The sequence below is a fragment of the Euprymna scolopes genome, chromosome 30 (assembly GCF_053919585.1).
Source record: "Euprymna scolopes isolate OS-2025 chromosome 30, ASM5391958v1, whole genome shotgun sequence".
Taxonomy (NCBI): domain Eukaryota; kingdom Metazoa; phylum Mollusca; class Cephalopoda; order Sepiida; family Sepiolidae; genus Euprymna; species Euprymna scolopes.
In genome coordinates, this window is record NC_136511.1 from 73,581,334 (window position 1) to 73,595,808 (window position 14,475).

At 32.0% G+C, this 14,475-nt stretch overlaps 1 protein-coding gene across 1 annotated transcript in view; it reads right to left on the bottom strand.

Moving 5' to 3' along the window:
* The window catches only part of LOC145254524 (solute carrier family 23 member 2-like), a 92,823-nt gene that overhangs the window by 18,357 nt on the left and 59,991 nt on the right, over positions 1–14,475 (bottom strand). The window contains exon 5 of the mRNA XM_080113051.1: positions 8,391–8,644. Within this exon, the coding sequence (XP_079969177.1) occupies positions 8,391–8,644 (254 nt within the window). The remainder of the gene's footprint in view (positions 1–8,390; positions 8,645–14,475) is intronic.

Genomic DNA, 14,475 nt, shown 5'->3' on the forward strand with positions numbered 1-14,475 from the left:
TAAGAATCTATTTTAAATTATAGAGAACTAGCGGGGAGTACCCGGCGTTGCTCAGATGTTTGGGGGTGTGTGTGTTAAAAAAAAACGTTGGCCAGGTGTTGGGAGGTGTAAAAGAAAAAAAAAGTTTTCGTAGGAAGGTAGGATTGAACCCCGAAGCCTTGACATGAAGATGCAAACAAAAAGGAAAAAAAGGCCAGACACCTAACCATCTCGGCCATGAGGGGATAGGAATTGATAAGCGTGTTCAGTTCAGTAAAGTGAAACATACAGGTTTGAGGAAGTGGCGTGATGTTTGACCTAGTTTTGCGCTCCAAGCCAGTTACTGTTTCCCCCGCCCCATCATTTGCTTTTCAAAGACGCGGCAAGCTGGTAAAAGTCGGGCAAATTAAATACACTCACGACCCCCATTCGTAAGTCATATATATTACGATTTAGACCTAATATAAAAAGTTTTATGAAGGAGCGAGCTGAGCGAGAAGGCCGATGAAAAAAGCCTTTTGCAGACATACACAAAAAGCGAACGTACATACATACATACATACATACATGCACACACACATTTTCGCTTTTATATTTATAGATTACATAGTATTTAACGTTAAAATGTCACTAAATCTGATGATCCCTCCCCATGCAGAAAAATGACCACATGAGCAACTTAGAGTTGACTGTTGGGACCAAAATTTCAATATTTTTCGTCCGAGGGTTGGAGCTTTAATATGAAACAAAATTTGTCAATTTTGGTTATGTCCGTCAAAAGTTTTTGGCGGACATACAAACATACATACATACATGCACACTAACAGACAGGTGATGGTTGTTTTTATTTTATGGCATATCAACCCTTTTCAGGTTATTTAATGCCGAATCCGGTGATTTTGAAGAACATTTTTTTAATAGAATATATTTGTTTTTTGCAAGTCGGTTTCTATCTAACCCATAGTTGGGACCCTAACAGGTACTACCACTCCAGGTCAGAGTGGAACTGGGAGTTATGACAATTAAAGGGTGGCTGCACACTTCCCAGAGCCCGCAAGCTGGGGCCTCACCATCGGATATAGTTTAAGGTCATATCCAGGACCTAACAGACAGGTGAATATTTATATAATAGATATATTTACCGGACTTATCATCTATACAAACAAGAATTCAAGGAATTATGCCTACTTCTGCCTAAGACATTGGGAAATGTTTTTTAAGAAAATGTTCAATTCAAAAAATCTTTTTATGACTTTTAAATGTTGCCCATTTTCAGCTTTGCATATTTGTGCTCTTTCCAAAACATTATTCATGACAGATTGCAGAATCTCTGGATTGCGATTTAACTCCTTTATTTCGTTCCAGCAGTTGGCAGACCTCGAAACATCAAACTCTAAACCCTGCAAGAATTGAAGGAAAACGTCAGGAACGAAATAAGGGAGTTAAATCGAAATCCAGAGATTCAGAAATCTGTCATGAATAATGTTTTGGAAAGAATGGCCAACATTTAAAAGACACTATTTTTCATAAATAAAAATTGTTTGAATTTTGCATTTTTTTTTTTTTAATTTAGCAATGTCTTAGTCAGATTATGTTAAAATTACAAAAAGACATCCTCAAAAATAAAGAATCTGTTAAAGTTCAAATCCCTTCAGTGACTTTTTGGTCAACCTGTATAAGCTACTTTTAGGTGTAAGTAATTTCCTAGCACGATAGATGGAGTCCATCTACTTTGTCCTTGGTAATGTCCTCATTGTTTGTTTTGATTCATATTGTCGATGGGTGTTACGACATGGATAGTAAACTCATACGAACTATTCGTACCATCAAAACACAAAACGGGGATTGATTTTAAGTTTTTAGTGTTTTCTAAATTTATAATTCGTATGATTTAGATTATTCGGGTTATTGTCTGCAATGACCCGTTGCATAAGGGTTAAAGTACTTTGTAAATTCAGTTGTAAGTGAAACCTTTCTGGGAGTTTTATGGTTCCATTCTCAACGCGGATGGCGCGCAGAATATAATTGCAAATTATTTAGAACGCTTATCCAGTCATGGCTGACGGAACAAGAAAAAGCTACTTCCCCACCTGTAGATTATATAAAAGGTTTCGTTCGAAATTCTGTGCAGATCCCTGAGTTCGATAAGATACCTCAGAAGAAGACCGGAGGCTACATCGGCCGAAACTTTGTGAAAATAATTTTATGATTTTTATAATTTTATGATTTTTGTAGAAGATCTATATCAAAATATTATCGCGCCTAAAACTTCTGAGAACAGTAGTTCGAAATATCCAAATAATAGTTTTTTTTGTTTGTTTTTCTTGTTTCATCGATTTGTTGGAATCAGTTGTAGAAAGATTTTCCCCCTAGCCTCAAAAAAAGGAAATCGAAAAAAATAAATATTGAAATGATTATCTCCTCCACGATATTCTTATGTCCTGAATCCTACTTAAGATTTTTTATGAATTAACCAGATTAAAAATGACTGTATATGGGAGGTAACTCTGACTTGAATAAATTAATAAATTTCGAGTTATTTCCCTTGAAGGCGTATTTTAACAAAAGAAAGGGTTCAAAGGATATAATAGTTATAGTTTGTGAATTAATATTTTTTGGTTCTTCTTCATTATTATAGCGAAATTCGAAAAATTAAAATATTGAATTTTATATGAGATCAATGGTATCTACTGAATTGTCATGTTGCAGTAATGAAAATATCCAAAACTTACAAAAAACGAAAAGGTAGAAAATTAATTATTAATGAAAATAGTTTTTGAAGACAATTAACAAAAATTTTGCTAAATTGGCCAAAGTTTTTTGGTTTTTAGAAAATATTTATCTCCCTTTTGTTACAATAAGAACTCTCCGGTTTCTTTTTCTGCAAATCTCAGTTTTCGCTAATTGTTTTCGAAAACTATTTTTGTTAATATCTAACTTCCTACCTAATCGTTTTTCGTAGTTTTTTTTTTTTTATTACTTTTTAATTAACTTTCTAACTAATCGTTTTTCTTAATATTTAGATATACTCATTACTGTGACATTTCTTAATATTTGGATATGGTTATTCAGGAGACACCATTTGTTCCACTTGAAACTCAATATTTAAATTGTCGAATTTCACAATAATAACAAAGAACCAAATTTTTTTACATTAAATTAATTAAACTTTTTTCTTTTATATTTTTCTTTCTTTCTTTTTACCCCTTTTTTCCTTTTTTTCCTCCTTTTTTTTTTTTTTTTTTTTTTTTTTGTACCTCCTAACCCGGCTCGTCGGGTATATAATGAAGTGTGAAGTGAGGGGGGAAAATGGTGTGTAGCTAAGTTAATATGCGAAATCCTTCCCTGTACGAAACTGAAGAACTGACTTTACTACTACTACTACTACTACTACTATTATTATTATTATTATTATTATTATTATTATTATTATTACTACTACTACTACCACTACTACTACTACTGCAACAACAACAATAATAATGATAATAATAATAATTATGTAATCTGCATAAGCTAAAATATCATATTTAAGAGTATTTTACAACCGGGCAACGCCGGACGGCGTGCTGGTATTGTGTATAAAACAACACAATATAAATGTAATTGGCGCTTTTATAAAACTCGCTATTGATCTAAGGGGAAAAACTCTGTTTTACTAAAACATTCGTTCATTTTTTTTATTTTTTATTTTTTTATTTTTTTTTTTTTTCATGCGAGAATTTTGTGACTAAAACCAATGCAACATTGCAACTTTGACGAATTTTAAGAAAAGTGCGACTACTTTTTTAAATAAATGTTAACTTTAAAAAACAAAAAGCGAAAAAATTGCGAAGAAAAGTAAACTGCGATTACTCTATTTTTATTAACTAACTTTATAACATTATTAACAAAAAAAAATACAGTCTTTATCATAAAAAAGAAATGAAAATGCGACTATAGTTGTAAAGAATTGGGATTTTTTTTATTATTTTAAATAAAGATGAAAGCATTAAAAAAGAAAGTTACAACATTTTGATGCAACAATGTTTATAAGATTAATAACACAAAAGATGCAATTTTTAAAAATACCAACAAAAAAAAAAACTGCGACTATTTCTTTTTTTTTATTATTAAGACATTTTATTCCTCATATTTTGTAACGTTTTCAGTCTGTGTTTTTTAGGTTAAAAATATTTGTTTCCAATTGCATAGATCGTCGTATTTCATTTCTTTTCTTTTTTCTTTATTTTCCTTTATTTTCTTTATTTTATTTATTTATTTATTTTTTTTTTTTTTTGTAATATTAAGAACTACATGTTTGTTATATTAATATTAGAAACTTTGTTACTTAAAAGATAGATATACTAGCATATGGGTGCCCGGCGTTGCCCGGGTATTTGGAGATGTATGTTGAGCAAAAAAAAAAAAAAAGTGGTCAATTTTTTAAACTTTGAACCCTATTATGACATCTTAAATTTATTGTTTTTGGGCTCAAATAAAGTTATTAAATTAGATCCATGTCCAATGAACCTATATCTAAAATTTCAAGTGTTCAGACCCAAAAATTTTTTTGTAATTTTTCAATGTTTCGAGTTGTCGTTCTTATTTCTTAGTTGAATCTGTGCAAGAAAGTCCCACAGCGGTCTTCGTTTACCTGTTTTTTTTTCTTTTTTTTTTTTTTGCAAGTAGTTTCAACTGAGTTTCATCAGTCGTCTTCATAAATAGTTAACTAATTAATATAAAAAATACCTTAATATTTATTAATTTACTATTTATACTTAGTTTATATTTATTTTCTTTTATAATATTGATAACGGTCAAATACAGAACGTATGAATTTAGGTTTATTTTATACGAAACTAATTATTTTTTTTTTTTTTGCAATAATTTTAGTTGATTAGTTTGATTTAAACTTTGCTTAACTATATCTTATTTATTACATGAATAAATATATTTATAATGTATATTTCTATGTTTAAATAGACTTCTATTATCGCCATTATTATATATCTATAATATAAAGCTGAATGTGTGTGTGTGTGTGTGTGTGTGTGTGTGTGTGTGTGTGTGTGTGTGTGTGTGTGTGTGTGTGTGTGTGTGTGTGTGTGTGTGTGTGTGGTCACGAATAGGCTCCTACATGGTTGACTATTTTAAAAAATTGATTACATATAATGATAGAAGATGTATCGAGGATGTATTAAGACACAGGAATGGGTATGTTCGATCTGGCAGAACGGTGGTTCATTAAATTTGTGGGGTCTGCGTTCACGCCTGGTCCACAAAGTATGGAAATAAAAAATTTAAAAATTAAAAAAAAACATTTATAAGTGTTTTTGATATAGATGTACATAAGAATATTTTGATAAGTATGTTTCAACTTAAATAGGGATGTTATAATAAAATTGTGGAGTCTGTGTTCGCGCCTGGCCTCCATAGAATTGAAATAGGCACAACCTTTAATAAGGACTTTTCATATCTATCTGCGTCAGTATACTTTGATAATTATGTTTCAGTTTGAAGAAATATGGTATAGTAAAATTATGGGGTGTTTGTTCGTGCCTGACTTCCATAGAATGTAAATATGTCACAAAGTTTAACAAGGTTTTTAAATATAGATCCACAGAATATTGTGATAAGTGTTTCAGTGTGAACAGATATGGTATAATAAATTATGGGGTTTATCTATTTTATTTTTACTTTCATCATATTTTGCTTTGGTTTTGATACCCCCAAATTCGAAGCTATCTCTTTACAACCCTTCCTTTTCATAACCTATCATACTTTCATAAATCAGAGTCCATTTTCTGTAGGCTGTTTTTGGACCCAGTCAACGACGGGTATTTTTGAAGTATATATATATATATATATATATATATATATATATATATATATATATATATATATATATATATATATATATATACTTCAGAATACACGTTGAATCTTTTTACCTACCCACTACCAAGAACTTCCATCTCATCATTTAGCATGCATTTTGGATTTGAAGTTCAATATCCTTTTTCCTTTATTCTACGTAGCTAAAATGATTTAAAAACTTTAAAAACTTAATTTTTCTATGTGTATTACCTTTAGCAAATAAGGAGCAAACGTTTGCTAATATTTTTCCTCTGAAGAGATGAATACACTTCGAAAACTGATGGGTTAAGGAAATATATTTTTAAACTGCATTCTTTGTTTGCAAGCAATAACAGTTCTATATTTGAAAATTAACCTTTTCAGATCGTAAAACTTAAATACCTAACATATATATATATATATATATATATATATATATATATGTGTGTGTGTGTGTGTGTGTGTGTGTGTGTGTGTGTGTGTGTGTGTGTGTGTGTGTGTGTGTGTGTGTGTATTTTCACCTTTTTTTGTTTTCTTAGCTCTTGTTAAAAATGCCTCAATTTTTTATTAATATTTTTATTGCGGTCTATTACCCTAATTTTTCTTGGTTGTTGTTTCACGACGTTTCGGCCAACTATTCCTCTGGCCTTCGTCAGATGGTAGCTATCCCACCTAAAATCAGGAGTTTGTATCCAGTTGCGGTTACCACCTGACGAAGGCCAGAAGAATAGTTGACCGAAACGTCATGAAACAACAACTAATAAAGATGAGGATAATAGTCCGCAATAAATAAAATTAATAAAATAATACTCATCTCAGTAATGGATTCCAATAAAATAATTTATATGCCTCAATCTTTGTTTTATGAATGTCTTTTTTTTTTCTTTTTTAATATCTGGATCACCAATTACCAAAAGCCACTCAAGAATAAGGGTTAATAGAACTGAAAAATGATTGCCAACCGAAAGGTATTTTTTAATGGTATCAACTGCGTTTCTTAAAATAAAATGAACAGTTTTTTGTTTGTTTTGTTTTACATGCAAAAGGTACGATAGATATCTATTTCCCTGTAAATTCATGAAATTAGCGGAAGTAGATTTGTAATTTCCTCATAGTCCAGGACTATACATATTTAACCAGGATAGCTTAATAATTGCGTCCAAAGCTAAACTTCTCTCGTTTCACCACCAATGCTCTGATCCCCACTTAACTCCAAGTGAAATGAATGACTCTCGTCTTGAGGAAGTCTTCTGTTTTCACAAACTTCTGAGACTGAACTCAACTTTAGAATTTAAAATGAAAGACTTACGTCCGATTTGTTGGCAAGATCGTTTGAAAAATGACTAAATTATTCTATCGCTTCAGGAGGTATCTCACTCCTGATACAATCCTTTACCTGTATAAAAGCCAAATATATCCTAGGATGGAGTATTGTTGAGATATCGTGGGGATGGGCTACTCAAAACCCTTATTCTTACCTGGACAGTGTACAAAACCAGCTTTGAAATCTGGTGAGCAATGTCCTTTTCTGCCCCCTGCTACATTTTCACTTAGTAGGCTATCATTATTTTTATGGCAGATGCTCGAATGAGCTTGAGTCTATAACCAATGCCAATAATCTCTCTCTCTCTCTCTCTCTCTCTCTCTCTCTCTCTCTCTCTCTCTCTCTCTCTCTCTCTCTCTCTCTCTCTAAACCTAAACGAAACTTCTATAAGCAATATTCTTTTTACTTGAAACTACTCGCCTGTGGAACCGACTAAAACAATGGTCATTTTCAAGTCCAATGAAAACAAATTTTTGTTAAGCCACCCTTTAAACAATCAATTCTGCGTATTTTCCACCATTATCGCAGTGTTATCTCATCATTAGGACTATGACAACAACATATTCTTATCATTGTTTTGACTCTTGAGTATATATCCGACACAGCTGATCAACCGAGAACCACATCACTCTATAAAAAAGCATATAAAATATCAACAGATACACACTCGAGGGTCAAAACAATGAAAAGAATATTTTGTTGTCCTAGTCCTACTCATCATCCACGTGACCACTCGTTAAAACTTATTCTCAAGTGGCCTTTGGGCCTCAATAAGTGGTGACTCTTTAGTAAGACAAAACAAATACTGTACAAAAAAGTGCCCACATTTTGCCCCTGAACTTTTTCAATGTTAATACTCCTGAATTATAAGGCCATTACAAACCGGCCTGCAATGATGCCATATACTTCCGGCTGTCAATGTCCAGGATATAGATATACAGTATGTATTTATTTGCTTCCCAACTGAGCAAATTTGGCACAAGGCCATTTTTTAATGTGGAGAGAGAGGGAGGTGGAGGGAAAAGGGGGACCAGCTCCCGAGAGGTGGGAAATGGGAGCTGGATAGTAACTGTTGGTATGAAGGGTTGCCCCTACATTGACCAAGGTCTGATATGTGGGGTTATCCCCACATATGGTCTTTGCTTGCAGTATTTGTCGGAACAGATAATTTTGTCGCCCGGGCCGCACAGGGCGGGCGGGCAGTGCATATAGATATACAGTAACATGTAAATAGTGTTATAATAAGTACCTTTGTGATGCCTATAAGGGCAATGTGACTGCTATATGAAGTTGTGGCATTTGCTGCACCCATGAGGCCAGAGACGATTCCTGTGAAACCCTCAGACATAATACCTCTGTTGATAGCATGTTTAGGAGGTCGACCTGTCTGACAGATATTGCCTGCAGCAAAGTAATCCCCAACAGATTCAATTATTGAGCTGATGACAGCGATTGTGAAGCCAATAAAAGTAGGAACGTGGAATTTAGGATAACCATATTGACCTGCAAATAATTAAACAATTTTAATAATAATATAAATAATAATTCTGATTGGTTTATCAACGTCTCTCTGGAAAGGGATGCGATTCATTTCCAGAGGATTTCCCTACCTCCCGACTTCAAACCAGGAGCTTCAAATAATAATAATAATAATAATAATAATAATAATAATAATAATAATAATAATAATAATAACAATATTAATAATAATAGCATTAATAATAATAATGATAATAAACAAATACAAGTAATATTAACAATAATAACAACAATAATAATAACATTAATAATAATAATAACAATAATACTGCTACTAATAATAAGAACAATGATAATAATAACAATAATAGTTATAATAATATTAGCATTAATAATAATAAAAATAACTAATAATAAAAGCATTGCTAATTATAATGGCAACATTAATAATAACAATAATAATAACATTAATAATAATAATAATAATAATAATAATAATAATAATGATAATATTAATAATAATAACAGTATTAAAAATAATAATAATGATAACAATAATGGCATTGATAACTATAATAATAATAATAGTAATTATAAAAATAATAATAATAACAATAATATTAATTATAATAATAACAATAATAATAGTAATACTAAATATAATAAAAAAAATAATAATAATGATAATAGTAATAATAATAGCATTAATATGATAATAATAACATTAATAATAATAATAATCACAAAAGTAATAATAACAATAATAATTATAATAATAATAAAAATAAATACGATGATAATAACAATGATAATAATAATAAAAATAGCAATAACATTAATAATAATGGCATTAATAATAATAATAAAAATATTAATAACAATAACAACAATAATAATAACAAAAATAATAATAACAATAAACCTAATAATAATAATACAATTAATAATAATAAAAAATAATAATAACAATAATAACAATAATAATAGCAATAATAATAAGAACTCTAAAAATAATAATAATATTAATATTAATTATAATAATAGTAAAAGCAATAATAATAATAAAAATAATAATAATAACAATAATAATAATATTAACAATAATAGTAAGTTGAAGCGCCATAAGTAAAAACACTAAAGGCCGACGACCAACAAAGAACGAAGACCACAAACGTGGAAACCGAGAACAATGAAACAGAACTAACAGAGAATGAAGCAAATGAAATAAATAAAATAATACAGCTGATGAACGAGGAAAAAACAAAGCTCCCATCGTTAAGGAACCAAGAGCAGAAGAAATTAAAAACAGAAACAGACAAGGTTAACAAACTCCTCCCACATATCCCAACGAATACAATCACAGACTTAAACAACCTAATTTACGCGGGTGCCAAAATGGTAAGTATGAATCTCAAATCAGAAAAACAACCAGGGACAAGCGGATCGGCAAAACCTGGATGGGAATTAAAACTAGAAACCCAAATACACAAACATAAAAAAGAAGGCAAAAAGATCAACAGGAAGAAAGCAATGTAGAGAAAACGGAACATTGGAAATGTAACTGACAGGGAGAGGCTAAACAAGAAACATGAAGAACTGGACCAAAAAATAAAATCAAAAGAAGCGAGATTGAGACGATATAGATATAAATCTGAACAATGCAAACAAAACAGAATATTTAAAACTAATGAAAGCCAATTCTACCAAAATGTGAACGGAGGAAAAACAGAACAACCAAATCCGACAGAAACAAAACTCTGCTGGAGTAAAATATGGGAAGAGCGATGAGAACACAATAGAAATGCCGAATGGCTGAAAGACATAAAAGAAGAGTTAGAACAAATAGAAGAAGGAACAGTGAATGAAATCAACAAGGAAACCCTAAAGAAAACCATAGGAAAAATGGCAAACTGGAGAGCACCAGGGCACGATGGGATACATGCATACTGGTTACAAAAAATTCACAACCTTACACGAAAGGCTAGCCTAAAACCTGAGAAGATGTATACAGGAAGCAAGCGTACCAGACTGAAGTACAAAAGGTAGAACCACACTGCTACAGAAGGACACAGAGAAAGGATCCGTCCCTAGCAACTATAGGCCAATGACGTGTTTACCAATTATGTGGAAGATATTGACAGCGCAACTGAGGGAATAAATCTATCACTCCCTGAATAACCATGGACTCATCTCCGAGGAGCAGAAAGGATGCCAAAAAGGAAAAAGAGGAACACATGACCTGTTATATATAGATCAAAAGATCCTAAAGGAGGTAAAAAGGAGGAGAAAGAACTTAGCCATGGTATGGATCGACTACAAAAAAGTGTACAACAGGATCCCCCAAAGCATGGATAATAGAATGCCTAAAAATGTATGAAATACCAAGCGGGATCACCAACGTAATAGAACATGCAATGAAAACATGGCGACTGGAATTGACAGCCAATGGACAACACATAACAGAAATTAACATACAAAGAGGAATATTTCAAGGAGACTCACTATCACCACTACTGTTCATCATAGTCATGATACTCTTGAACAGTATTCTGAGAAAGTGCCAAGCCGGATACAAGTTCTCCAATACACAGGAAAAAATGAACCACCTGATGTACATGGACGATCTGAAACTATTTGCAAGGACCAAAAAGGAGCTAGAGACACTAATCAACACTACCAGAATCTTCAGTCAAAATATTCAAATGGAATTTAGAATGGAGAAATGTGCACAACTAGTTATAAGAAAGGGAAAACTGGAAACGACAGAAGGCATGGAACTACCCAACCAAACAGAAATGAGGGCACTAGGGGAACAAGACGACTATAAATACTTGGGAATTCTGGAAGCGGACACCATCAGAGCAACAGAAATGAAAGAGAAAATTAGAGAGGAATACCTCAGGAGAGCAAGAAAACTCCTGGAAACGAAATTATATAGCAGAAACCTAATAAAAGGTATTAATACATGGGCAATATCACTAGTAAGATACTCTGGACCGTTTATAGGGTGGACAAAAGAAGAACTGAGACAACTCGACCAGAAAACCAGGAAACTCATGACTATGCATAATGCACTACACCCAAAGGACGATACTGACAGACTCTACGTGAAAAGGAAAGACGGCGGGAGAGGACTGATCTGTATAGAAGACTGTGTGAAGGATACAAAAAACGAACTAGAAAAATGCATAATGCAAAACACTGAAAGGATAATTATGGCAGCGAGTTCTTTCTCCTCCAAAAAAAAAACAACAAAGCAGAAAACGGAGAGACAAATGACAAAACGAGAAAAGAGAAATGGGAAGAGAAACAACTCCACGGAAGATTCATAAGAATGACAAAAGATGAGAATAACGAAAACACCTGGACATGGATGCGAAAAGGACATATAAACTGAGAAATTGAATCTCTAATAACTGCAGCACAACATAACTCGATAAGAACCAACCATATCAAAGCAAGGATCGATAAAACACAAAAAAACAGCAAATGCAGACTATGTGGATAGAGAGACGAAACAATAAACCATATAGTAAGTGAATGCAGCAAACTGGCCCAAAAGGAATACAAAAACAGGCATGATCAAGTGGGGAGGGCGGTGCCCTGAGAATTATGCAAACGGCTGCATTTTGAGCGTACAGACAAATGGTACAAGCATAAACCCACAACAGAACTCGAAAACGAGTACCACAAAATTTAAAAAATAATAAGACTTTCTGGGAGTCCGTCATTGTTGAGAAACAAATAGGCAACATGGTCTACATGATTAAAGGACCAGACTTGGTGCACAAACGTCACATTAACCAAATTCGGAAAAGATACTTGAAGAGTGAGGTGACCAGATCGCCCGAGTAGGACATCATAGACACAGTATTTGATACTTTTCAGGTGCCTATACCAGAGACAGCTCCGGAGAACAGAAGATAAAACAGAAAACAAAAATCAACAGAATTGATTAGCGTGAACATAAAGCAAAAACGTTATTAATCCCATTAATGACCTTCCTTGAATAGAGGAATTTACACCGATTAGTACTATAAATAGCGCTAGTAATTCCAACACTGGTGAGAGAAATGCGACTGCACTTCAACTGTTAGCCGAGTGCCCAGCAGATATACACGCTTTCCTATCTTTGTACATTATTAATAATACACTTGTTTCTTAACCGAACCTCGACTTGACTGTTCTTATTTTCACTGCTGTTCAACGACAACAACAACAACAACAATAATAGCAATATTAACAATAACAATAATAATAACAATAATAATGATAATTACAATAATAATAATAGTAGCATTAATAATAATAACAATAATAATAACAACAACAACAACAATAATAATAATAATAATAAAAATAATAACTATAATAATAGTATTAATAAAAATAATAATAATAACAACAAAAATAATAATAATAAATATAATGAAAATAATAATAGTAAGAATAATAGCGTTAATATAAATAATAACAATAGTATTAATAATAATAATAATAACAACAACATTAATAAAAATAATAAAAACAATAATAATAATAAATATTGTATTATTAATAATAATAACAATAATACTAATAACAACATTAATAATAATAACAAAAATAATAATAATAATAATAACAACAATGATAATAATAACAATCATAATTATAATAATAATAACAATGATTATAACAATAATAATAACTAATAATAATAATAATAGCATTAATAATGATAATAACAATAACAATATAATTAATTATACTAGCATTAATAATAACAATGTTAATAATAATAACAATAAGAATAAAATTAATAAAAATAATAATAATTGTAATAATAATAATAATAACAATAATAGTAACAATAATAATAAACGCATTAATAATAATAATAACAATAATAAAAATTATAATAATAGCAATAACAATAATAACAGTAATAATATTAATTATGATTTCGTTTATCAACGTCTCTTTGGAAAGGGATGGGATTCAGTTCGAGAGAATTTCCCTTAATCCCGGCTTCAAACCAGGAGCTTCAAAGATCTAAGGTTTTCTTTGGGATGTTAGTGGTACCTATAATTGCAGAGGTTTGAAGGTCGCATAAAACATCGGGGATTTATAGTTTTTTCAATTGTCCTTCCAGACGGCTTGTTACTAGTGTACCAACTATGACCGGGATTATTTATCTTTTAACCCCCTGTATATGCCTTATCTCCAAGGCCAATGGAGCATAATTGCTCCACTTCTCATTCTCCTTCTCTCTCACATTCCTGTCCCAGGGTACTGAAAAGTCTACAATCTGCCAGTTTTTTGAGACCTTGTCAATGACGACCAAATCCAGACGATTATGTTCCAATTGGTTGGTCGTTATGACACTTTTGTCCCACCATACCTCTACCTTGCCATCCTCACTTGTTCTCACTTCATCAGGCACCTCCTCAAACCATTTTCCAGCACACTTCACCCCAACCCTCTTACACACCTCCCAATATATCTGGAATCCCATGCGATCGTGTCTTTTGTGGTACTCTCTCTAGGCCAGTCCACTACACCCTGCTGCAATGTGCGCAATTGACTCTGAGGTCTTACCGCAAATCCGGCATTCTGCAGCAACTTCCTCTCCTAGAACCACTTTTTTGAACAATCGTTTTCCTAATGCCTGCTCTTGTACTGCACAAACAAAACCTTCAGTACTCTTAGCCAGATATCCAGCTCTAAGCCATTGCCATGATCTTTCATCAACCACTTCTGCTATATCCTGGAAGAACCTTCCATGCATTTTCTTCCTAGCCAGTGCCTCTGCCCTTTCTCTATCCATACGTTTCACATAATCAGCCTTGGTCTCACAGACCTCCACTTCAATG